Source organism: Rhodnius prolixus, unplaced genomic scaffold, assembly GCF_049639745.1.
Source record: "Rhodnius prolixus isolate KJV_2025 unplaced genomic scaffold, Rpr scaffold_6, whole genome shotgun sequence".
NCBI classification, from domain to species: domain Eukaryota; kingdom Metazoa; phylum Arthropoda; class Insecta; order Hemiptera; family Reduviidae; genus Rhodnius; species Rhodnius prolixus.
The window spans coordinates 37,663,102-37,690,473 of NW_027411634.1; the positions used below are offsets into that span (position 1 = coordinate 37,663,102).

The following is a 27,372-nucleotide window of genomic DNA, read 5'->3' on the forward strand; positions in this document are numbered from 1 at the left end:
AAACACTAATAATTAACAAATAACCCATTTTTTACTCTCCTAATCAGAACACTTTTTTTCTTATATGCGCAGGTGAAGATATGGTTTCAAAATCGTCGGACAAAATGGAAGAAACACGATTCAGCCGCAGCAAACGGTGGTACAAATGGTAATAGTAATTCAACGAGTACCTCAGCGGCTACAACGCCAAACGGTTCTTCTTCTGGCAGTGGCACACCTGGGCCGCCATCTTGTGATGGCGAAACCACAACCAGTGTAGACAATAGTAAACTCAATCAACAACAACAACAACAATCACAACAACATCAAGTATTAACAACAAATCAACAACAACAGAATCATCAACATCTCCATACAGGAGGCAGTACAACAGGCGCTGAATCCTCGGAGGAGAGTTGCCTTAGTGACGATGCAAAACTGTTAGAATCACCACATCCATAGCCATAGTTGGGCCGTGTAAGATAAACTTTTTTTGTATAATTCTTATTTTCTAACCAAATCTAGTCCCTAGGCCTCCTTAATTAAAAAAAAAAGGATTTAATTTTTGTTTTTGTTTGTATATAACATAGAATTATTCACAAAGCAACAAAATCTTGGAGACTATTTGACTTTGATTTTCTTAGTTTATCTATTCTGTCCAGTCTCAGTTTCACGCGAATTCCCAGTAAATATAATAAATAACTACATGATTCTGGTGGACATTTTAGTAGTAATTTTAAGGCAGGCTTCTCGGAACTTGGTCAGATGAAAGCTGTAAATGGAAGGTTTCGCTCTAATCAGCCAATAATAGCGTAGCTTTTGTTAAAACATTGAGTGATAAATGTTTTCTGGCAAAATAATCACTAAGTTCTAGTGGCGAGTGAAAAGGAACTTTCAAAGTTCCTTCCGCTAGTTATTGTCATACAGTGACTAGATTTAGAAGATACCACTCATTACTGCTTGAGGAGATTCAGTCAAACATGTTGAGAAGACTTTTCAAAATAACTAGTGATCAAATTCAGTAGTACTCTTTTACATCTAATTATAATCCAAAACAGAACTAATCCCAAACTGCTTCCATGGAATTACAATTCCGGTTGGAAGCTGTTGGCGGAGTTTCATAGGATCTTCTTTTCATGTTGTTTAACTTTCTCCCTGTTCATCAGCTTCTTGGTAGAAAGTGTTGATCTTCCATTTTATCAAGTTTCTGAACATGACCATGCCGAATAATCTTTTCCTCTTAATGCAGAATTTAACCCAAGAAATTAGCTCAGCATTTTGGACCAAAAACTGGATTGTTCAAGTAAAAAAATAAAAAAAAGAAATCATCAACGCTTCCAAAAATGTTCACAGAGAAGCCAGCCAAGTGATTCTGTTTTCTAAGGGTCAAATATTCAGTTTTTGTCTAGTTTTTCTTTTTTTTTAAAAAAAAAAATAGCACTGCTAGCATTTTTAATTAAAAATAACATTTTTTTCAAAATTCTTGAACCTTTTAAAACATTAATATCTTTAATAGTAACTCAATGTTTTCTTAAAGAGCAAACAATATCTTTTAACTGTCAAAACATTTAAAATTGTCTTCAAAGTTAAAAGAAGTGTACAATACTTTCTATCATCCTTTTTATAAAATTTATAAACTGACGGGTGTAGATGTACTTATCAGTTAATAGATTTAAATTATTAATATTTTTTCCACATACAATTAGGTATATAAATTTAAATTTGTTTAATAAAAAAGCTTTTGACGTTTTTTAATTAACTCAAAATTAAAATCAAATTAATTAGAACAAAAAAATTAACTAAGATTGAATTTACTTTATTTTTGTCCAGGATTATTATTTTATTTATTTTTTATTTCCTTGGTTTTTCAATTTTTTTTTAGAGTTTTTAATTAAAAAAAGAAGGAAATTTTCTTTTCTTTCCAGAAGATAATTAATTTTTTTTTGTTTTTTCCCAATTTCAGATGTATTCCTTTTTTTATAATTATTATTTTTAAATCTCAACTTAAGAATTATTTGAAATAAACAAGAGTTTAAGGGGGGAAAAAATTGTATTTTTTGTCGTTATTTTACAAGAATTTTTCGCTGATTAATTTAAAGATGAAAACTCTGTATTCCTTTGTTTGAAAATAATACTTTTCTTACAAAAAAGAAAAAAAGGAAGAAAGTAATTATTTTAAAAGAAAGTGCAAAATAAAAAACTAGAATTAGCTTTAAATCAGGATTTTTCAATAAAAAAATAATTGTTTTTCCACCCTTTATCTTTTTCAAGAAAAAAAAATGGATTTTTCCTGAAGCCTGGTGTAAAAGGAAAACCCAGTCCACAACATTGAACCAGCTTTCTCTTTCTGTTCTTAGAAACTTAGAAGAGTTTCTGTGGAATGATAAAAGGTGGCAGCACTATCCATAATTTCTTGACTGTCCCATATGGCTTCTATATTCCAGATCTCTAATTTGACTCTTTAACCCCACATCCTGACGCTATGTGCTGCTTTTCGTAAGATTCCTTCAGCGAATCAACTTACAATCTTTTTATGGAGAGTTTTGTTTTCCTCTCAAATCATGGAATCTCTGCAATCAGGTCTCTTTACTCCAGAATCTAAAGGCATGAATCTTGTTCTTTGTCCTTCAAAAACTCCGTCTGTTTTTAGTAAACCTTTGAATTTCGTCCAGCCAATTGGGAAGTCCTGCTTTAAACCAAAATCACAGAACAAACAGCTGCACATGATACAAATATTATAGTTTCTTATCTATAAATATTTTTAACTTTCCAGATTTTATATAAATTTCATCTTTTAATTTAATAACAGGTTATTATAATTCTAATTTATTTATGTTAAAAGTGATATTTTATTTATATTAGTTTGTCTATAACTTGTAAGAAAAAATGAATCGGACAAAACTATTTCTTTAATGCACATGCGGTATCAGATACTTATTATTTTAGTTCAGAGAGACATCTGAGGGTAACCGAATAAAATAAAATTTTCCTAACCAAAATAGAAATCTAAAAACAAATATGGTAGGGCAATGATTTTAAAATAAGTTGGTCTGTAAACCTACGCCACTGCAAACTACTGTCACTGCAGAGGTTTTTGGCAAGAAGTAAGAGTATAATGAGGTGCTCCTAGGCAAAACTTGAAGGCATCAGTTTTTCTTCCCCAGAGAGCCGTACTCCTTTAGTGCGGAGCGTCTCTCCTCTTCTTTCTGACAGAAACCTTTAAAGGATATCCATTGTCAGTGGTCTATTTGTTCGGCCAAGATTCGCGCAAGCGAGTTGAAGCGCCAGTTAAGAAGAAGTGGTCTATTGGTCCGTGATCTAGTGATTCTGTAAAAAATGGTGAGTTGCTTTCCATCCATAGGGAAATGGCAACTCTGCAATATTATGGTATAACAATTATTACTGATAGCACCAACCAAAACGAAATACATGCAGAACCTGCAGAAGGAATTGGTACTGTCTGACTATTTGGGACTAACTACCCCTCCACAGGCAATTGTAGCACAACGTGGCGGGCTTAAAATGTTAATATCTTGAATCTTAATTTGTATTTGTTGATTAAATTGTATAAAAAAAAAAGTCATTTACTCCTGACCATGATAAAATACTGCAGTAAGTAGGTAGAAAAATAGTTTTATTTTTTATTTTAATTTTTTTTTTTTTAGATGAATTATTAACATCTTAATCACTAAGAAATTTCAGAATCCAAAGAGTTTTTGTCCTTCTCCAACTTCTGATGAAGTCTATGCATCTGAATGTTCCTTAAGTGATGGCATCACAAATAGTTGTGAGGAACTGCTGTTAAAAAGGATGCCATCATGTTCTATGTCCATTTTTAAGTACACTCAACTCAGATCTGTTCCCAGTAGTTGTTATCCAGATAAATCCTTGCTTGCTCCGCCCTGGTAGGAGGTTGTGGCCACAGAACTTGTGACTTTTCATTTTCTGAGGGTCCTTTTCTTCAGAGCTCTTTTTAAATTAATATCCAATGCCTCCAGAGCACACTTTGCCAGCAGCGAATCAGCCATAATAAAGGACTTTTCCAATTTTTTAAACATCTCCTTCAACGAAAGAAAATATTTTACAAATTTCTATTTTTTTCTTTGTATAACTTCTGAAAATTCCATTTTTAAGTTCACAAATCTACCTCAGGTGTCACTGTGACTTTATTTAAAACAAATATTTGAAACGAATACAGGAATTTAAATGTGAAACAAAAATAATTACAAAAAAACAAAAAAATTATATATTCCCCGTGATAGAATTTTTAAATAAATGTTTTTTAATCTCTTAAACTAAAAAAAAAATTCTCAAAACTTCACTTGTATATTTTGTCATAAAATCTAAATTATTAAATATAAATGTTATTGTAAATATATATATATAAATAAATATATAGAAAACCATTGTAAGAGAACAATGAAAAATCTTTTATATGGTTGATAAGTTACTACTTTTTTATTGTAGGTGTTGAACTAATTTTTCTTTTTTTAGAAAATACAAAAAAAAAAATCCTGTCCATAAAAAATAAGAAACTTTTATGGAAATACTTTTAAAAAAATAAATTAAATAAATAAAAGAGAAAACTAAATATCTTTTTCAACCCCACTCTGGAAAAAACAAAACAAATTATATAAATACAAGAAAAAGTATTGGAAAATCTATTTTAAGAATTATATATTGTATGTAAAAACAAATTAGATATATTTTTATTACGTCTTAAAAACTATCTCCTAGGTGAGTGTAGGTTTGTTTTGGTAAACTACATTTCAAAAACTTGAAAAATAAATAATAATAATTATGTTTTTCAGACACAAAACATGAACAGAAAAAATAAAGAAAAAAAGATTTGGCAAAAAAAAGTCGTAACTGAAGATTACAAAAAAATTGTTTGAACTGGTTATGTTGTTAACTACTTTTATATCAAAATTTTCTAAATAATTCATAAAGCAACTCAGACTTTTGTATCCTCAGGGCGAAATGCCAATCCATCCTCTTTGTAGATAGAGAGAGAGAGAGAAGGTGAAAAACGATTTTTCTTTTACAATTTTCAAGGCTTAAACTTTACAAATATTCTTAAATTTTATTTATTTATTAAGTTTTTAGTATTTTTTATTTTATGGGGGAAAAAAAGCCAGCCCTACCTTTTCCAATTTTTATCAGTATTTTATAGATTCTCAATCTCTTCCGGCTTCTCTGTTCAACCAGGAAATATCGGAAACAAAATATAAATGAGATATGTTCAAACAAGTAAATATTGAAAGTTAGCCACGATCGCAAAATGTTTTCTCATGCCATTATTATTAGGGAAAAGTTATCTTGCGTTTATATTATTTATTAATAAATAATAACAGCCTGCCTCAGATCCGTTTATTATCCCATCTAATTGTAATAGGCGAGTTGCTTTTCGATTTTCCTTTACAAATAATTTCGTTTACACTCGTATTTCAATTTTTTTTACACAAAATAAAAATCTGTCAACCACAAAAACAAAAGATAAAAATAAAGTGTAACAACATAATCTTCTAATAAACATAAAATTTTGAAATAACACCTTGCATTTTAGTTTTTTAATTTATTTATTTATTTTTTCAATTTTTTTTTGTTTTTAATAAATATTTTTAATAACTTAAAGCTAGTTCAATTATCATAGATGTGCTAACAAAAATTTGTTTACTTTTCTTCCGTAGGGTATATATAATAAATTATTTTTAAATCACTTATTTTGTGGGGCTGTATGTATCAATTATTTGTTTTTTGTGTTTTTGAACGTTTGTGTCTCAAATTAATACAGATTTGTGACTACATTCCATCAGTACTGTTTTTTTCTACTTTTAATTTTTTCATTTTCTGGCAAATCAACATTTATATTTACAAAATAATAAATAAAAAGAAAGAAAAAGCAACAAATAGATCTCATTCGTTTTAATTTGTTGCAAGTTCATTGTATGTTTATTATAAAAATATACACAAAAAAAAGTAATGAGCTGTCTTTTTTTTATATATATACATAATGAATAATCTGTAATTGATAGCCTGTACTTATACAAATCAGTATAGAAAACCAAACAGAGAGAGCATTGCCGTCATAATTGTTGTTTTTAATTACTAAATTACCTTATTTTACCTTTTTTTCATGATTTTTTTTTTTTTTTAAGTAATTGAGAGATTTAGTCTGTTTTTAGTATCTGCTGTGTGGCGGCTTAAAGTGCCCTGATTTCCTAACGACGATCAATGCTGTAAATATAGGAGAGGTTTCTTCTCTTCTTATGGTAGTCACTCCCCTCAAAGACTGGACCTGAACTAGGTCACTTTGTAGAAATGTTTTCTGCGCCAATTCAAGAGCCATAAGGTTAGATAAAGTTGGCGTGGACCCAATGTCTGATCCTGGAACCTTCAGCCAAGAGATTGTGCTTTTTGTCTTTAGTAGCAGAAGCCTAGAGGTTGGGTTTATGTGCCCACATCCTGGCCCAAGGTAACTATCGAAAGCCTCATCAAATCTTTGAATGTGCCCTACAGAATAGCTATTGAGTTAGTATTAGATGTATGCCTTAGCCTATTGTTCGGCAGTCTGCCCTCGAAACGCCCGCCTAGAAAATCCTTCACTTCAGCCCAAGTTTAGTAGATATCCAAGCATTCTAGAATAGAAACTTTACTTTAGTAGTTCTAGTTCTTTAGTTCAATAGATCCAACTAGTCTTTGTAAACGCTCACAAAAATCAAAACTTGGGCGTAAATAGAGTAATAAAATTCGAACACGTTTTGCATGAATGGAAGATAAAAGCCGTTAAACAATGGATAAAGTTTAAATAGTAAAGGTCAATAATAGAAAATGATGGTACTCCAAAAACGAAGTAGAAAGGCAAATCAGGAAACTTGAATAATAGGTTTAATTAATTTTCAGCTCAGGAAAATTTTCTTCGCCACTTTGGTACGAGAAGAAGGCAGTAGTAAGAGATCTTACAGTGCTGAATTGGGTGAACTGAAAAGGAAATACCTCAAATATTTTTGGAAGAAATATTGTTATGGAAGAAAAGTACTATACCGGTCTGTGGATAATAAGTAAGTGAGAGGTTCAATGAATTCTGCGCTTTGGAGCGAAACCAAAAGGTTTTTTGAAATGCCACAAAACAGTTCATGTCTCTTCAAGAAATCTGAATGAAATCAGTTGTAGTCTTAATTTTATTTATGAATTAAACAAATTCAATATATTGAAAAAAAAATCGCAAGATTTTAAGAGAGAAAAAACACAATTATTTTTGCAATTTTATTTGTTCAGTTGATCAGAAGCAAGAATGTTTACAAATCAAGATCAATAATCTTTGATTTAAAAATTTACAGATGATCTTCGTAGGTGCGTTTAATTTATTAACGATGTTTAGAGAAATTTGTGCCATTTTCGGGAAGGAGAAACTTTGTGTAAAAATTTCACTGACTCTAAATGATATTTTCAAAATTCTTTTTCGCACTAATAGCAATAGAAACTACTGATACTGAAAGAAAAAAAATGAAATATATTCTATCATTTTACGTAATTGTCAAGTGAAATTTCATTAAGTTTTTAAAAATTGAATAAATTTTATAAAAAAATTTATTTTAACACCCCTAAAACAAGTGTAATTGGTGAGTTAGTTCAAATTTGTGCCATAAGATGGCAGCAATAACTGGGTCGCTTTTTGCAAGTGGACATCATGTAAGTCACCATTGAATTTTCAGATATTTCCATTAGTTGAAATAACAATTTTTTTCTCCTAATTAATGTTCATCATAAATCAAGGTAGTAACACACCCATTCAATGTCTCTGTGCTTCCAATAATCTTCTTATCAGTGTGATATAAAAGAAAAGAAAGCTATCGACAAGAAATGTGAGTGATGACTGTAAGAATCGACTACTGGCATAAATAAAATGAATACTACGTCTCTTCTAAGCTCTTAAATTGATAAAGGTTCAGGTGGGATGTAATTTTAAAGAAAGTAATACATAATTTTTGTTCATATATAACGATTGTAGTAGCACATAAACAGTCAATAGCCCTTCCTTTCTCAGAGGCACTCAAAAAGTAATTCCACCAAGAGGAGGCTATGCTCAACCGAACAAAGAATGGCCAGATGAATCGAACTGATTCAATTCAACTAATTTTATAGGTGTACGTATAGGTCATTATTGTATAAATACAATTTACAGGTATTATTTTTGGAGTACCTCAGCGACTGGAACCTGAACCTAATGTGGCTCATTTACTCTAATCTACAAGCACTGACAAAAGCCGACGGGTCCTCCCTAACATAAAATTACTTCGTGATATCAACAGCTGAACATATATTGTTGGGGTATTGCAAGTAACTCAAATAACATTATTAATAAAATTAATATTTCTTTAGATAGTTTTTATTTGAATTTTGAAAATAAAAATGTGCCTAGTGAAAAAAAATTATGTACATACTTAGTAAATAAGTAGTGATCTCAACTTTTAACAACTGAAAATATGTGAGCTTTTTAAAAAATATTTTTCAAATGATCTCTGCTCATTTTGGGGAATTAGTGTATTTTATCTTTCCAAACTCATTTTTAAGTTAAGTTTGCAAAAAAAATTAAACTTTGGAATGCTCTAAGGTCTTTCACTCTAATGATTAAGGGTGATGAATTCTTGTGGTTTCTACAAGAAATATTTCAAGTACCTATATAAGAGCATATTTTTACAAGAAAATAAAAAAAAAGCTAGTACAATTTCAATGTTTAAAAATTTGTAAGTCTTTCCCTTTCTCTCTGTTAGTTGAATAGTTTGAAGAAACTCTTTATTATGTTGTGAAATCAGATTAAAGTGTCTTTACCTGACAATTCTTAGTTGGAGAAGAAAGGATAATATGGCATCGCTTCTTCGTGAACTCTTTCAAGAACATCTGCAGAGAACTACAATAATTTCCAACTATTGCAACAATCTCAAGTGAATGAGCTTCTATGTGGTGAGCAGAATATTTACAGTCCTCAGATATACAGTTTATGTATTCTAAGATTTATTTACCATTCCTGAAAGAATCGGGCTTTTGGCCCAAGTTGAGTGTACAAGATGGTTGAAGATGTAGTCTTCAAAGCTTTTAATTTAATAATTTAATTTAAGGTTTAGACAGGATAATTTTTTAAAAAGAAATATCCAATTTATATTCATTTATTTAAAAGATAATATACTGAATATTTCAATAAGAAGGAGAAATAGAATAGAAAAGAAAACTCCTTTGCAAAACAAACTTTAACTAATGAAATGTTTTCCTGGCAGACTTGCAGTTCTTTTAAAGAATTTTCACGAGTGTTCTAAAGAGTTCGCAAAGTACTCCAAATTCTATCTTTTCGCAGAAACCAACTTCTATATTATCGGCTATCACTTGACCATCAAATTCTTCTTGCAGGGTATAGTAGATTAGCTGTATGTACAGCATTATTCATTTCCAATGTCTCGAAGTATCTGTAACATAGAGTAAAAAGAATATAAAGAGGGGATAAGAAGTATTCACAGAATACTTCTTGCGGCCTAACGGGTAACGAGCAAGCAGATGAGCTAGCCCGCAGAGGAGCCGAAATGCAGCAACCCGACACACCGCTCGCCTTCTCCGCTGTTAAAAAAGTAGTTAAGTCTTCTTATAATGAAGAAATAAAAAGGACCCAACAGCATCAAGCAGAAGAAAAGCGGTGGCGGACGCTACTTGAGAATCCTGTTTCGGTAACAGCTGCAAGAAAGGAGGCTGTGGCATGTTTTCGTATGACTACAGGGCATGACTACTTCCAAAAACATCTGCACAGGATTGGGGTGGTGGACAGCCCTATGTGTCCCCTGTGCCTGCAAGAGGAGGAAATGGATAGTCAGCACTTACCGGTCTGCCACGCCTTGATAGATGTCGTCGCGAACGACAGCACAAATATAAATATCCATGACAATAAAGCCATTATGACCAAATTATATTGGGCTGCCAGAAGCCGAATGGACTGAGCGCCAACGGCTTGGCGTTAAAAAAAAAAAAAAAAAAAATTTCACAGAATTATACTGAACTATCTCTCTCTTGGCTGATAACATTTACACAGTTCATATCGTGTATATTAATCAATTAGCATTTACTGTGGTTTTTAAAGTTTTAAATGCTAGTTTTTGCAACGTCATTGTGTTATTTTCTTTTTGCGCTAACTAAAAAAAAAATTGTTGTTGAACAGGTATTAAGTTATTTGGAGAAAAAACAACTAACTTATTTTATAATAGGTGCTCTAAAGTGTTCAACAGCAACCCAAAAATGACGCCAATTAACAAGTTTAGTTAAATTTATTCATATTTATTATTATTTAAATTTAATTTTATAGCAAATATTACAAACAGTACTTATTTGTATGTTATGTAGTTAATTAATTATTCGAATTTTCAAGTTCATAATATTTATAAAGGTTTATCAGTATTGAAAACAGAGCTAATCATGCATAATTTCTTTCATGTAATGAATAGTATAGAGAGTGCTACCGCTGGGTAGTTTCTCTCCTCCAGCTCCTCCCGCATCATTTCATCTTATATATCATATTTACTCATGCATATATGTATACAGATTGTAAATTATTAAATAAATAAATAAATGTAATGTATTTTTTTCATTGTTCAAAAAGAACATTGTCCCAGAACAAAAAAAGTTTCTTTCTTTTTAATTTCTCTGATTTCAATTCAAAAGTATGATATGCAAGTAGAAACGAAAACCTGATCACATATTTATCTACGCTTGAACATGATCTTCATCCAAGGCACTCAATCCGGAAGAATGTTAATCACACTTTAATATAATAAAAAAATAAATAAATGCCTTCTCAGATTGAGAAAAGTGGGTTAGATTTCAGGTAGAAGACTATATTATCAGATTAGAGGAAGAGGTCATTACCAAGAAACAGCAGCCAAAACAGACGTCACAATTACTCTAGGACAGTAGAAGAATCCTCACAATTCCCCTCAAAAATTCTCAAAGTCCTCTTTGCATTCTTCTCAGACAATGAAGCGTCGCAAGTATTATTTCGCAATCTGAAAATTTTGGAACAAAAAACATGTTATTTAAAGCCAATAGCTCCTTTCTACAGTGGCATAGAAGAAATAATTCCACCGAGTAGGGGCTGTCCTTTTGGAGAGATACCAATTAAGTGCTTATTTTCACTCCACTTTCTTCTTTATGTACCATTCAATTTCTATTAAAATCATTTTGCTTTACTTATTAGAGATATGAAGCACTTTTTTAAATTATTAGAACTTACAGTTGACGAAGCGAACAGTAAGTTCTCCACACAAAATTGATTTATTTATATTTATTTTCAGTGGCAAAAACCTTCTGTACACAAGCATTCAAGTACAGCGAAAACTAAAAAAGAGTAAGAATATTTAACACTATAGGTAGTTTGTGCTGAAAAACTAAAAGCAGATTTGGCTTTTGCATCAACTCCATACACACGTCTATCTAACATAAAAAAACAAAAAACTGTGGAATGCTGAATACTACTTGCCATTTACACAAATAACAATAATAATAAAACAAACCTTCTTTAAAGAAATGTTTCTCCAATAATATAATTCTTCCCCAGAGTATAGCATTCCATGCAAAATACGCACCTGATGGACCACACTGGAGGAAAGTCAGTTCGCCATCATCCCTTCCGCACATCAATAGTGAGGCACCAAAAGGGCGGACTACTCTGAAATGAGAATATTTCTGGGTTAAGATTTAAGATTTTTTTTAATCATTCTTTTTTACTGGGTCCGTTAGTGTCCTTTATCAGTAGCTTTTGAATGTGATTCTGTTAACTTCAATAGAAACACACTCTTAAGATGAATGATGCCAACGAATTCAGAAAAAAATTGAAATAGTTTAAGGATTTTTCAAGCTTAGGCCGGAAAACTCTTCCAGATCTAAAGAATTATTAACCAATTGTAACACAGAATTATTTATATCCATTAACTAAAGATCTGATTTCAACTTATAAGAATAGTTACGTGAATAGAAACCAGTACCTGGACACTTGTTTCTGAAGAGTTTAACAGGAACCTCACTCAAGTTCCTACAATACATTTCTTCAAGGTCCGTCAGGAGAATCCTCCTGATTTGTAATATCATAGGACTTTTTCACTAGTCTTGTTTGCGTTCTCTCAGGACTTAAAGCGCTGAAGGAAGATCATCGTGACATGGGATACAAAGCCAATAGTTTCTCCTTACTCAGAGGCTCTGAAAATAATAATTCCACACAAATAAGGCTTTACCAACCCAAAATAAGTATACCTTGATTAACACCACTATGGGGCAATTAAGCTAATGCCATAGGCGTACATGTAGTTTATTACACTATAGTTACTAATGTAATAATACTTCATTTATGATATTTACTTCAGAATAGTTAACAGTTACTTATATTATTACTTGGAACCTGAGTTACTGTGGCTTATTTTTGCTTATCCTCAAACTTATACAAAAAATCAAGCGGCCATCCCTCTCATAAAATTACTTGTTTCATTAACTGCTGAGTACACCATTGTTAGGGTTCTTAAGAAGAATCAATAAAACTATTAACCGCACTCATAAATGACATCGAAAAGAGATAGAAAATGTCAAGACTGAAGGAAGTTTGTGTTAAAATCCACACATCTTTTAAGTGCAAGTACGTTTATCCCCAATATACACACATCTAACTAGTGAAAAGAAAAATAACAATGGTAATATTTAAATAAGAACAATAATTCACTTTTTATAATAATTAAATAATATTCGATTACCATTTTTCAAGGTTTTACATAATTCTTTATTGTCGTAGCTTTTCGAGCAAAACATCCGCCTGACATACAAGATGAAAATAAAGTCCGTTTCTTTCTTCCAATTTAAAAAATAATAGAACCATACCTCAAATAAGTTCCTGTTGTTTATAATAACCACCACTATTAAATATTATCAAAAGAGAAGGTTATTATTAAAGGTTTACGTAAATCGCCATCAGAGCGCTCTGCTAACTGAAAAAATTCTTTTGCAACCAAATAATGTTAAAATTTCAAGTTTTGTATTAGGATACAAACCTGCGTAGGAGCTCTAATATGTTTATATTCCTTTTTTTCATATTAATCACTTTTATTTAAATATTTTACATATACAATTCTATTTTTTACAATTTAATTTTTTAATTTAATATCTAAATTAAACAAATTCATTGCACTTTAAATGAGAGCTTTTTTTAATGGTATTTAGTAACTAAAAAGTGAATTTTAATCAATTTCTAGGCTATAAGTCAGAATAGATTACTGCCTATTTTAATCATTTCTTATGTAAAAAGAATAAAATGTTTTTGTTACAGACAATAATTTTATTAATAAACTATTTGGATATTCTAAATTTTAGACAAAAAAGTGTATGATAATAAAAAACAGAGTTTTAATTAAAGTATTATTTACAAACTGGCAGAAGGAAGGTAATTCTTTAGTTTGTTTGTTTTTACTTTTAATTTTTAAAATAGAAATGTATATAAATAATTAGTGATCCCTACTTAAACAACAGTAAATATATGGTTATTATTTCATATTTTTCAAGACAACTCAGCTCACTTTAGGTAACTAGAAAATGGTATTTTAAAAAAATCAAACTGGAAATACTTTTATCTGAGCCTTTTTAAAAGAACACTCAAGTATCACATTATGATTAAAAGTGATGGTTTCTGGTAGCTTGTACTAGAGAGATTTCAAGAACGGATCTTAGAGAAAAAATGTGCGTTCAAGTAAGTAACAAACTAATTTCAATTTAAGTGATTAAAAATTTGTAAGCCTCTCCTTTCTGTCTGAGTTAAATACTTGGAAGAATCACATTACTTTATTGTGTTGTGAAATTAGATTGAAATGTCATTCCAACAATAATTAAGAAAGTCTAGGTTTTCAAAAAAAAATTTAGTCAAATTGCATTTTATTTACAAGTTGAGAGACATTACCCATTTACTGCAGTTAATGTAGTTACAAATATTTTACATGCTTTAGATTTTAACTCCTACTTTTTATAAAATAATTTGAAAATTAAGCAACAAAAACAAGTTTGCTAAACTTTAGAGAAATGAACAGTTTTCTTTCACCCTGTTTTCACTTATGCTTTACTATAAGGATATAAGAAACCTTTAAATTTGTGCTTTGTTTTTTAGATTAATCCAATTCATAGTTGGAGAAGAGAGGCGGATTAGGGATCAATCCTTAGAACACTATAGCGACTTCCAAATATTTCAACAATCTCTGGGCGTAAGATATCAATCTTATGCATTAAATACCTCTTAAAATAGAAAAATTAGGATAATGTGCAACTTGAGGTAGAAATGATACTTAAGACAAGTATTAATAAGTCAAGAATAATGAGCCAATAAAGGCTGCGCTGTTTAAATATAATAGAAAAGATGTAAAAATTAATTAATTATGTACGTACTACTGTAGATTGCCTCTTTTTATTGGATTGTGCTTAAAATAAGATGATAAAAAAAAATATTTGCATATTTTACTGTTCGAGAAGTTAGTTATTTGGATATAATGTAAATTAAGCAGTGTATATAATGTTTAGTTAAATCATTTATTAATTCCAATTATCGGCATTAAAACTATTGCAGTTTATATAAATGTACAATTTCTAATCAATTTCATCATGGAATCACACTGGCTTAATACTAGAAAGAATTATTTGCTGGGAATTTCAGGCAGGGTTGAGGCAGAATTACTCTGCAATAGATAATATATTTACTTTAACAAATATTGCCAAGTTGGAATTATGAGTCAAAAGGCGAAAGTTTTACGCCTTTTTCATAGACCTTTCCTCGGCGTTTGACGATAGATTGCTATGCCATCATCTTTAAGCTCCAAAGTCTGAGACTTTCCTCCAAAATTATTGGGTCAGTTGAATTCCTGTTGACCAATACACTTGGGTCGGTGTGATGCAGGGAAGGTAGGAGCTCTGAGTTTGATATTATTATGGGCTTTAACCAAGGATTTCTCCTTAGCCCCCTACTCTTTTCACTGTTCATTAATGATATTGAAGATAATATAGACAGTGGTGGGTTGCAGGTAGTCTCTGAAAAATTAGAATACTCGCCTATGCGGATAACATAGTGTTCCTGGCTTCTGAGCCCGAAACAGTGCAAAGAATAGTCAACTGTTTCAGAGTGTTATGTCACCCTTTGGAATTTGAGGATTAATATGGAGAAGTCGAAGATTCTTGTTTTTAAGAATGGAGGTAAATTAGCCAAAAATGAGAAATAGTATTTTCAAAGGCAAAAATAGATGTGAGCTATTATAAATATATTGGTATTACCTTCAAGTTAAATTTTAAAATTCACTTGAAGGAAAAAGTATCGAAAGCTAGACTTGGGCTCAATATGCTTTGGAAAAAGTTTATGGTAAATAATAATTTGAACTTTAATTCAAATATTCAAGTTTTCAGCATTGAAATTTAATACTAGTACAGAAATTAAATTTCAGTATTGATGACTGTATAGTCATCCGCTCCATCATATGCTATGGAGCTCAAGTTTGGGGTGGAATCTATTATGACGAAATCAAAAGGTTTTTCTAATATTTTATTAAAAAATTATTTTGGCTGCCTATGTTTGTAGCATCCGTGTTTATTTACAATGAGACTAATTATATGCCAATTTTCACTCACACACTTAAGCTGCACCTCAATTACATTGTGAAAGTTTTCAATATGCCAAGTAATAGATTACCATTAATTGCAGCGAATCGTATCATTAATGAAAATCTTTTTTGGGTTAAAGATATAAATGTTTTGCTGGAAAAATATGGGATAAATGAAAGGATAAATGCAAATAATGTACGCAACTGGGACAGATATTTCCCAGTTCAAATTAAAAATCAGTTTATGGAGAGAATGGAAACTTATGATCGGTATCCCATTTACAGAGTACTGGAGTGTAACTTGGGCCCAAATCACTATTTACAGTGTAACATCCCATTTGAGCATATGAGATGGATAATGAGAGCAAGGACTGGGATGTTGAATTTAGAGAGGCAGTCTGCTCCACTGATAGAGGATGTTCCCGTACATTTTGAATTATGTGGTTGCTGCATTTCTGATAGGACGTATCATTATTTGGCTGTCTGACTTTGCGGCTGAGTAAGATAAGATTTTTATTTAATATAAGTGTGTATGTGTATAAAAATAGTTAAAAAAGGAGTTTATTGAGTTCAAGTTTGATTTTCTTGTATTGTATATGTGTGAACTAAATTATAATAAATACATTAAAAATATGGACTGCCATTTGAGCTAAAAATCCTTCCTTCAGTAATAGATTAGCTGAATTTACAGCATCATTTAAGTGAAATATCTGTAACATGGAGTAACTCACCGTTTGATGTTAGGGATGAGAAGCATTCCTAGAATTGAATAGCAATTCCTCACATGATTACTTAAGTGGTAAGAATTAGAATTAGAACGCAGCTGGTAGCATTTATGCAGTTCACATCGTTTCGCTAAAACTTGTGGTTTTATTTTGTAAGAATATTTAGAAAATAATAATCTGCTGGATTTTCTTCAGACAAGTTATCGAGAAGAATACAGAACACAGAGTGTGTTGCTGAAATATACTGACAATTTCAATTGACTACCACATATTATCCCAAAGTAGTGCTTTTCAATTTTTCAGTGGCTTTTGAATCTGTTAGTCATACCCTCGTACTTCGGAAATCAAAACAGAGATACAAGGGAATCATATAGGAATCTGTTCATTAAGAGATTCCTCAGTAATCTCTTTTTGTACATCGTTTACAATTCCATTGACATAAACTGTCCTCTCCCTGAATTAGAGTAGAGTATAATAAAATTTAATTGAGATTTGTGCTCAATTGAAGCGTGAGTCGAACAAAATAATATTACGTTCAATACTTCTAAAACCAAAGCCATGATAGTTTTTAAGTGCCAGATACGTCAACAAATAACTATTAGATCCACATTAAAACTTACTCTAAATCCCTAACCCATACATATGTGACATCCGCAAAATGTTTGGATGTCACAATCACAAACTATCTTGGAATAACCATGATAAAAACCTTTAATTTTTAAAACTAACAAAATTTAAAAACATTTCAAAATTTCTGTCTATTTCACTAAGAAAACAGGTGATCGCAACATTAATATATCCTTACCTTGATTACTGATCGTTGAGGTACAATTATTTCACTGCCGAGCAAAATTTAAAATTGCCAGATCTCTTTAATTCCTGTCCGTTTTATTTTGAATGTAAGAAGGGATGAATATATTATTTCTTACTTCATCTTTCTTGATTAGGTTTGTGAAGAACAGAAAGAGATATTTCCTTGGTAACTTCTTGTAATGTTCTTCAGGAATAAACACCTGTATTATTATTTAAAATGTTCATTGGTAAGGTCCAATTAAATCATAGCAATACTAAAGAAGTTATTACTTTATTAATAGCTAATAATTCTTTATTTCTCTGTCAAGAGCAGTTAGTTGCAAAAATTCATTTCCAATTCAATCCTCTTCACGCTGTAAATCTTTAACTCCAACACAAATCCATAGTATTATCTTATTTAACATTCTATTTATAACTATGTCTAAATAGTACACTAAAGGTCTATTAGTTTTTGATATACAGTTTCAGAATATAGGGGAAAATTGAAAATGTTCATTTATTTTATTGGAAGTTCCTTAATTTTCGTTTCCTATCAAGTATTTCTAACCCCGGTGTACATATCTCATGATAACAGCTAGTTTTGGATGTAATAGTTCAGAAAAGTGGGAAGAAACGGAAATCATCAATAGTTTTTTTTGAAAATTACTCATTTTCTGTTACTAACATCGCATTTGGAGCCAAGTATATACATATAATACTTTTATATTGGCTATTATGTGATGTAGATGTTCAGAAGGAAAAAAAGAAACTTCATGTTGCGTATTTGCCAAAACAGCAGAATCTCTTACACCAGAGTTTAAAAACCCACTAGAAGAAATGTCAACTGTCCGTGTTACAAATAAGCAACTTGTGGTAGATGAAGTTAGGTGGGCTGAGGTATAAGACAAATGTCTATAAACAAATAAAATATTTATTAAATTCTTGATTATAAGCCATGGAAACAGAACAGATCAATTTCAATACTCGTGTCTTGTCTAACCAAGACCAAAATGCAAAAGTCATCACAAAACTTTGAAGAATGGTATTTAAATATTTTATTATAAATAGTAAATGCTAATTATTATTATTTAAATATTATTATTATTATTTTTCTTTTCGCTAGATGGATCAGAGTCAAATCTAGTTGCTCCAAAAAGATCCGTGGATTTTATCACAACCTTCTCTTCAGTGTTCTATTTTTTAGTCCACTTCGGTGTAATGTTAATGAACTGGCAACGAAGAAGCTCGCACGAGTTCCTCAAGCCTGGTTGCTTGAAGACAGAAATCCCACTGCACCACAGATTTCCAGCCTGATAAACGGAGGTCCAGCCCTAAGAATAGGGCAAATAAAAAAATTAATGTTACAGAAAATATAAATTGAGTCACAAATTGAGTAAACCACAGATAAATAAAATAAATGGCAGACAAACAATGTAAGGCTAACTCTGCTGGCAGCCGCAACAGAGACAATTACCTAAATACCTGGTGTAAATTGATGTATACCTGAAGGTATATGTGTGCAACTATGATGCCATAATATGTTGGAAGTTTCAATACTTCGCCTTAGGAATGGTTAACACACTGATTAAGTTGACAATTGGGCGCTCGCTCAGTTCAGCACGGTTTCTTGTTCTAGAAATAGGGCAATTAATATGAAAAAAGGTTATTATTTCAATCACTAAATAGGGCGCTAGGTCAATAAAATTTCACAGGTAAAGACAGTGACTCGTAATCAAAGAGAAGTGTACATACTTACCCTTGTTAACGATGTACAATAAAATACAAGTAGCAGGTTGGACTGCAATTAACCAACGAATGGTTACCTCTGAATGAAAATCCGTGGTGGATTAATCTCAAACAGTTATTTAGAATGAGTATCAAATGAAAGACAACAAGGTCCGAGACTGGACAAAAGTATACAGAAAAATAACTTACCAGTTTAGATTAAGCGACAACGCGCACGGAGTATTCCACTCGCAACGGAGTGAAATAATAATAGGGAGCGAAGATAAACAATTGGGATTAGGATAGATGAAAGGATAGTAACAATTTACTCACAACCTTTAGATGAGACATGCGCTCATCAGTGATGTTTCACTGATGTCGAATTGCTGCTTCTGCTGAAATAATCAGATAAAGATGAAAATGGTAGAGTGAGCCAGAAACTAAGGAACATAAAAACGTTGTTATGGCAAATAAGTTGATTAAAACGGATAATGGCTGAACCAATCTGATAAAAGAAAAATCGCTTCTCTCTCTGAGCTCTTAACTCGAGCGTGAGTGCTTATAGGTTCTCTGTTATTATTAGTTGGAACCTGAGTTAATGGGGTTTATTTCTGCTTATCCACAAACAATTACAAAAACTCGACCAGACCTCTCTGTTATCAGCAACCCTGGCTGGTCCTCCGTTTATCGGGCTGGAAATCTGTTGTGCTTCAGCAACCTGGCCTGAGGAACTCGTGCGAGCTTCTTCGCTCGCTAGTTCACTCACATTACTGCTAGGATCTTCCTTGTTACTTTGTTACATTAACTGTTGAATACACTATTGATCGGGTACTCCCGGAGACTCAGTAACATTATTATTAGCAATAATTACCTTACACCGAAGTGGGCTAAAAAATAGAACACTGAAGAGAAGGTTGTGTTAAAATCCACGGATCTTTTTGGAGCAACTAGATTTGACTCTGATATTCACTAATCCATCTAGCGAAAAGAAAAATAACAATATTGAAATTTAAACAATAATAATTGTCATTTACAAAGTATAATAAAATAATATTTAACTAACATTCTTCAAAGTTTTACCGCATTCTTCATTGTCGCAGATTTTCGACTAAAATATCCGCCTGAGATAAAGAATTAAAATAAAGTATATTTCCTATATTCCTATTTAAAAAATTAATAATAATAAAGTCATACTTTAGACAGTACGCTGCTGTTTAAAGTAAAATAACAATGTTATCTATCAAGAGTGAAGGTTATTGTTTATGGTTTACATAAATCGCCACCAGGGCGCTCTGCTAATTGGAAAAATACTTTTTGTATCCAAATAATGTTAAAATTTCAAGTTTTGTATTAGGATACAAACCAGCGGAGGAGCTCTAATCTGTTTACTTCATTTATTATTTTTATAAATTTTATTTAAATATTTAACTTTGTTTTTGACAATTTTGGTATTCTTTTAAAAAATATATATATTTAAAAAATATTATTACTCTTTAAATTTAGGTTGTATTAGTGCTTTTTAACACTAATATTAAGGTGAATTTTAATCAATTTCTAGGCTAAAAGTCAGAAAGTGTTGTGCTTCTTATTTTATCATTTCTTATGTAAAGGTATTAAAATGTTTCTGTTACAGGCCATAATTTTCCTAAAAACTACTTGTACACAATAAGTTTTAGAAATAATTTAAGAGTGTATGATAAAGAACAGAGTTTTAGTAAAAGTACAATTTACCAACTTTCAGACACAAGGTAATTCTTTAGTTTCTTTGTTTTTCCTTTTAATTTTTAAAATAGAATAGTGCATAGTAAAAAAAGGTACTGCAGAATATAAATAATTAGTGATCACAACTTTTAACGAAAGAAAAGATATGGTTATTGTTTCATATTTTTCAAGGGAACTCAGTTCACTTTAAGTAACTGGGAAATAGTACTGAAGAAAATCAAACTGGAAATACTTTATTCTGAACCTTTCCCAAAGAATAATTACATTATGATTAAAAGTGACAGTTCTTGGGGCATGTACAAGAGAAATTTCAAGTATCTGTCTTAGAGAAAGTTATGTTTTTATCAAGTAACAACTAATTTCAATTGAAATGATTAAACATTTGTAAGTCTCTCTCTCGGTAAGTTAAATAAATTGAAAATCACTTTACCTTATTATGTATAGAAATCAGATTAAAATGCTTGCCTAAAAATAATTAAACAAGTCTAAGTTTACAAAAATCATGTGAAATTTCATTTTATTTATGACAAGTCCAAGGGACATAGCCCATTTACTCTTAAGCTGCAGGAAATGTCATTACAAATATTTTCCATGCTATAGATTGAAATTCCTGTTCTTTATAAATCTATTCGGAAATTAAGTTACAAAAACAAGTTTGATAAGAGTTTCGGGAAATATGAACTTTTTTTTCTCTTTCACTCCATTTCCACTATCACTTTACCTCTGAGATTTCGTTAAAATTCATTAAATCTGTGCTTTCTTTTTTAGATGGATCCAATTCACAGTTGGAGGAGAAAGGCGGATATAGGATCCCTCCTTAGTAAACTATAAGGATTTCCAAATGCACTTCTCAAAATTTGAACTGTACCATCTACATGTTCGCTGAAATAGGTTACCTTAGCTGCTGACGGGATGTTCTAGGTATTTTATTACTTTCTTAAAAAGTCTGTTAGGAGAAAAAAAGAAAGTGTGTAATGAGCCAATGATACAAACAAAATTTTATTGCTTATAAATTATTTATTTACTAAAATAATTAAAAATGATCTTATCGATTATTGGATTGTCCCAGGAGATTTGTGAGATGTTACGGTAACATGTCGGTCTTTAATACCGAGTAGGTCCACCTCGAGCTTGAATTGCAGCCTCCACTCTCCGCGGCATACTCTTAATGAGTGACTGAATGTAGTCACAGGGCATATGTAATTTCGTCCCATTCTTCAATTATTGCAGCACGCAACTTTTCAAGACTGTCAGGATCCACGCCACGTGACCTAATCTGCCTCTTCGAGAAAACCCATACATGTTCAATGGGGTTTAGGTCCGGGGATTGAGGTAACCAAACCATTCTCGTAATCTCATTAGCTGTAAAAAAAAGTGGTTTACAGCCCTTTCCCTGTATGGATGTACATTGTTGTCTATGTTAACAAAGGACTCATCAATTTCCTTGCAATGTATCTCAATTTCTATAGCATGTAGAACATTGTTTAAGTAACGCTCCGCAGTGATTTTATCGTTTCCCAGCCAACAGCGTGAAGTCCGTTTTTTACCATTTGGTCTGAAACACGACTTCCTATAATGCTGAAAAGGCGATTTTGGTGAGATGTTGCAGTCAAACCCGTATTTCTCCGTCAGCTGATGACAATGAATCTGTCCTCTCGTTCTCTAGTTAATCGACCCTTCATCTGTAAGAGCTGCTGTTCCTGTCCTATGAAGACGATTTCGGGCTCTTATTATCAGTTGGTAGGGAACATTGAAGCGAGCACTCAATGATTCGCCTAACTCCAACATTCCCATAGCCTGATTATGTTGTTCTACGCTCAAACGGTTCATATCGGCATACTGTGGTGTCCTACACGCTCCAACGGAACACAGTAACTAATGGGAGCTATTTAGCTTGAAGTTTATCGTTACATTTGTTTTAAAATCTAATGTGACTTGAAGGGTTTGAAGTACAAATTCCACGTAAAATTTTATTTCCATCATTGTCTCATGACAAGTCACTATTTTTTTATCTGAACAGACCTTTTAAGAAAATAATAAAACACTTACAACATCTGAGGCTAACTATTTCAGCGAATTTGTGGGTGGTAGGTTTTAAATTTTGAGTAGTTTATTTCAACAATCATTGGCGCAAGAGATCGATCTTTTGTGCTTGAAATGCCTCTTAAAATACAATGTTTAGGATTATCTGCAACTTAGAGTAGAATTTTTTTTTATAAAAAGTATTGAATAATCAATATAGGATGTGTTGTTTAAAGAGAATAGATGTAATAAGTAATCAATTATGTAATCTACGCAATCGAAAACTAATAAAGACTGTATCTTTCTACTTATTCATCTTTACATGATGACAGAAAAGATTCATTTTCATTCATTTTTTCTCTTAAAAAAGTTGGTTATTTGAATATCTTGTAAGTAATGTTTAGTTAAATCATTCAGTAATTCTAACTATCGGCGTTAAAACATCTGTAGTTTATAATAATCAATGTGCATTGATATATCTGATTAATTTCCATATGTTATCTAATATATTACATGTTGCTCTGTAAATGTTTTATATATGTATGTATTATATTTTTTAATTATTATTTAGTGTTTATATGAATTAATAATGTTTTATCTAGAGAAGATATTAATTTTTTTTAAATAAATTATAACTAGCTAACTTTATCAGTAAAAGAACAAATAAATTATTGTTCAACATAGAAACAAATAAAATACTAATTACCATAATTTGTGAATTTTGTTTCAAATATACGTAACTTAATACACCTCTTATTCTGCTCCAATAAGGTATTATTTAGAATATAATATTTGCAATAAAAATGATATCGGCGTGAGGGCTTGTTCTTGAAATAGGTAAATAGATTTTTACGTTTGCTTTACAATTAGTTTGGCTAATCTTTCTCTTAGATTTCAAGTACAATTTGATTTCTCTATCATGACTTAAAGAATCGGCTACTGGAATAAATTGAACACTTCTACACTTTTAATTTCATAATGTTTGGTGGGTATAATTTTAAATAAAGTAATACCCAATTTCTATTCATATATTTAAAAGATGAATAATAGCAATAATACATAATAAAACAACAAACTTTAACTAACGAAATGTTTTCAATGCAGAATCACAATTTCTTAAGGAATGTTCCATGGGTAGTTTCTTAGTTAGTTTAGATCTAGTACACAAGATCGCACATCATCGCAGCCATCAACTTCTATATTATGGGCTACCATTTGTGCTAATAATTTAAGATCTAAAGAATATTAAACAAATGCAACACTGAATAATTGTTATCGATAAACTAATGATCTGATTTCCATTCATAAAAATAGTTATGTGAGTAGAACCGAAAACTTGAGACACATGTTTTTCAGGAATTCAACACGAACCACACTCTAGGCGCTCAATGCAGAAGAATATTACTAACAATTCAATAGAATAACAAACAAAAAAATAAATGCTTCTCAGTTTGAGAATATGTGGATTACATTACTATTTGTAGACTAAGTTCTCAGATTAGAAAATTACGCTATTCCCTAAAAATTTCAACCAAAAGAGACATTATAAGTTGGGCAGCAGAATTCTTTTATTTTTGTAATATCCTAATGATTTTTTGCTCTAGTCCTTCTTGCGTCCTCTTCAGGTCTTAAAGTGCCAAAGTTATCATCTCGCCAACTAACGATTGACGCACAATCTCTAAGCGTTGCGTAGTAATCTCTGCGTTCTTCAGTCTTTACGTGCCAATATATTAGCCCCTTCAACTGCTCCATATTGTTCCCGTCCTGTATTCCTCCTTTCTGAAATAATTGGTCATCAGTCATCAAAAATATTATTCTGTGCATTTTATTATCCACATAAGATAAGTTATTCACAAGACTTTGTAAATATGTTTCAAATTTGAAAAAAGTGATTTAGTTGACATTCAAGTGTTCATTCAGGGGTTTCTGAAGTATCTGTTATATCACATCTTTTATAATCGATTTACATAAACTGCCCCCTCTTTGAATTAGTATAGAGTATAATATAATTTAATTTGGATTTCTGTACAGTTGGTGCGTGAGCCAAACAAAATAATAATCCGTTCAATAAGTATATCTAAAACCAAAGCCATGAGTACAAATCAACATTATAGCTATTAGTTTCATTCAGAAAATTACTAGAGATCTGATCCCTGTTTCATACATAAAATCCTCAAAACTTTTGTGTGTCACAATCGCAACACATCGTGGAATAATCATGTTAATGAGCTTCCTATCAAAATTTCAAAAACGCTGCACCAACTAAAATATATTAAAATAATCTGTCCATTACACTAAGAAAACAGTTGGTCGCAACATTATGATTTTTTTACCTATTATATTGTTCGTTGATGTACAATGATTTAATTTCAGAGCTGAATATAAAATAGCAAAGATCTCTTAATTCCTCCATCAGTTTTATTTTGAATTTAAAAAGAGATGAACATATTACCCCTCACTACATCTTTCTTGGTTCGCTTTGTGTGAAGTATAGAACAAGTACATATTTCAATGGCAACTTCTTGTAATGCCGTTCAGGAATAAATACCTGCAATATTTATTTATTATGTTCATTAGTAACGTCCTGTTAGATCTTAGAATCACCAGAAAAGTGAATAATTATGAAAACGTTATTGTGACGAAGCACTTCAATTAACTGATCATGGAATTTTTTGATGTACGATTCTCATCAGTTAAACTTTATAGAATATTAAAGGAATAATAAGTAATAAAACATTTCTAACAGCATACGCCAACTGAGTATACTCTTGCAACAAAATAGACACCTTTTAACACTAGTTGGGACTTGCGTTTCAATTAACTTATACTACTATGTTATTTTTCTTGCACGTTTTAACCAATAAACTTTTAATAAGGACCCATGCCTTCAAATTTATCGATAGATTTCTATTAAAATTACAAAATTAAAAATTACATAGTCTTGCACAATTATTTAAAAAAAAAAATTCTTACGACTAATAATCATTTCAATATGATCATTACCTCCACCTTACAAATAGTAAGTTCTTCGAAAAACATTAATTTTTATTTATTTTCAGTGGCAAAAACATTCTATATCAAAACCCAGACACGAAAAACGTTTAAAAAAATTACTATTACATAGAAGTTTGTTGAAATAAAAAAAACGCATTAAGAATAGCGCGTTTCGCGCTCCATTGCCACAAATAGTAATAATAATGATAATAAAACCAACCTTATTTGAAGAAACGTTTTCCCATTAGTTTTTCTCTATTGCCATAGTTTTCCAGCAAAGTATGCAACAAATGGATCCCTTTCGCATAAAGTCGGTTTGCAATCAACTAATCTATTAATCAATTGCGAAACGCCAGCAGAAAGAACTCCTCTGAAAACAGAAAAATTAAATAAGTAAGAAAACTTACAAGAAAAGAAATTATATTTTTAACAATTTTTCCGGCGATAGCAAAAATACTCTCTTAATTTAACGCCTAAAGAATTAGTAAACAATTGTAAGAGATTTATTTGTATGTCTAAAATAAAAAATAAATAAATGCTTCGACAAAAGTGAGTTATATTTCAGTTGGAAGAATATATTATCAGATTAGAAGAAGAGGTCATTACCAAGCAATAGCATCCAAAACAGTCATCACAAATCTTCGAGGACCGTAGGAGATATGCACCTAAAAGACCACACTGGAGCAAAGTCGGTTCGCCTTAAATCCCTTTCGCACATCAATAGTGAGACACCCAAAAGAAGGGTCACTCTGAAATGATAATTTTAAAACTTAAGGATTCTCATGAAATAAGCAGACATTTTTTGTAAATAGTATTTTTATCTAGTTCAGTGGGTGCCCTTTATTGGAAGCTTCTGGATGAGATTCTGTTAACTTCTTAAGTTAACTACAATAGAAACACAATCAAAAGATGAATGATGCTTAACGTAAATATAAAAAAAATGAAATTGTTTAAGGACTTTTCCAGCATAGGCAGAAAAACTCTCATATTTTAAGACCTAAGACATAATTATTAACAAATTGTAACAGCGTCATCTGATTTCCATTCATAAAATAGTGAAGTGAGTAGAAATGAGTACCTGGACAATTTTTTCTAAGGAGTTCAACAGAAACCTCACATCTAGGTCACATTCCACTTTTTCTAGGTTCACATTCCGCTAGGAGAGTTCTCATATCTTTGTAATATCATAGAATTTTTCACCAGTACTGTTTGCGTTCTCCTCCTCAGGTCTATAAGTCCTAAAGGTATCTTATTGCAAACATATTATAAAAAGCCAATAGATGCTCCTTACTCAGAGCCACCGAAAAAAAAACACCCAGAGAAGGCTGTGCCCAGTTAAAATAAGTATGCCTAGGATGAACTGACACTGAAGTTAAAAAATCAATCCAGAGGGGAAGATTGTGTTAAATTCCACGGATCTTTTAGAGCAAATGGATTTGTCTTCGATGTTCCCTCATCTATCTCACGAAAAGAAAAATAATATTAATCTTTAAATAATTATTATCAACTATTTACTGTAATTATCTAATATTTAAATACCATTCTTTTAAGTTTTACAGAATTCTTCAGTGTCGCAGCTTTTAACAACAGAAATATCCTTCTGGTGTATAAGATTTAAATAAAGTCTGTTTCCTATCTTCCTAAACAAGAAATAAAAATAATTAAATCGTGGTTCAAATGTGTTTCTGTTGGGTAAAATATCCAACTGAACATTATCAAAAGAGAAGGTTATTGTTAAAGGTTTACATAAATCGCCACCAGAGCGC

General features: G+C 31.1%; 1 protein-coding gene and 2 long non-coding RNA genes across 17 annotated transcripts in view; 2 read left to right on the top strand and 1 right to left on the bottom strand.

Moving 5' to 3' along the window:
• Positions 1-7,196, top strand: part of LOC141461199 (uncharacterized) — a 154,058-nt gene extending 146,862 nt beyond the window's left edge. Inside the window, exons 3-4 of one of the 3 annotated variants that reach the window (XM_074142001.1) lie at positions 73-456; positions 4,791-7,196. In XM_074142001.1, the coding sequence (XP_073998102.1) occupies positions 73-441 (369 nt within the window). In that variant the 3' untranslated portion in view covers positions 442-456; positions 4,791-7,196. Of the gene's footprint in view, positions 1-72; positions 4,022-4,473 lie in introns of those variants that run through there. The other 2 variants (XM_074141999.1, XM_074142000.1) reach the window with 2 other exon arrangements.
• A 1,934-nt stretch (positions 7,197-9,130) lies between these two features.
• LOC141461200 (uncharacterized) lies at positions 9,131-27,333 on the bottom strand. Of its 9 annotated transcripts, none has more exons than XR_012462656.1 (13): positions 27,146-27,333; positions 26,685-27,063; positions 26,213-26,355; positions 25,827-25,976; positions 24,946-25,160; positions 19,932-24,391; positions 19,740-19,846; positions 18,647-18,775; positions 17,157-18,474; positions 12,000-12,210; positions 11,529-11,683; positions 10,885-11,021; positions 9,131-9,440 (listed from the first exon to the last, which is right to left on the bottom strand). It is a non-coding gene; the product is annotated as an uncharacterized lncRNA (long non-coding RNA). The 9 variants fall into 9 exon arrangements; XR_012462661.1 differs by having other exon boundaries at positions 19,518-19,846; XR_012462659.1 differs by having other exon boundaries at positions 18,647-19,846; positions 19,932-19,989; positions 20,063-24,391; positions 27,146-27,332.
• On the top strand, positions 13,026-21,497 carry LOC141461202 (uncharacterized). Of its 5 annotated transcripts, none has more exons than XR_012462663.1 (7): positions 13,026-13,210; positions 13,325-13,438; positions 13,558-13,741; positions 14,153-15,225; positions 15,912-16,125; positions 20,502-20,616; positions 21,359-21,497. It is a non-coding gene; the product is annotated as an uncharacterized lncRNA (long non-coding RNA). The 5 variants fall into 5 exon arrangements; XR_012462664.1 differs by lacking the exon at positions 13,026-13,210 and having other exon boundaries at positions 13,223-13,438; positions 14,153-14,419; positions 15,057-15,225; XR_012462666.1 differs by lacking the exon at positions 13,026-13,210 and adding an exon at positions 20,762-20,990 and having other exon boundaries at positions 13,223-13,438; positions 21,359-21,492.
• Positions 27,334-27,372: the final 39 nt, after the last annotated feature.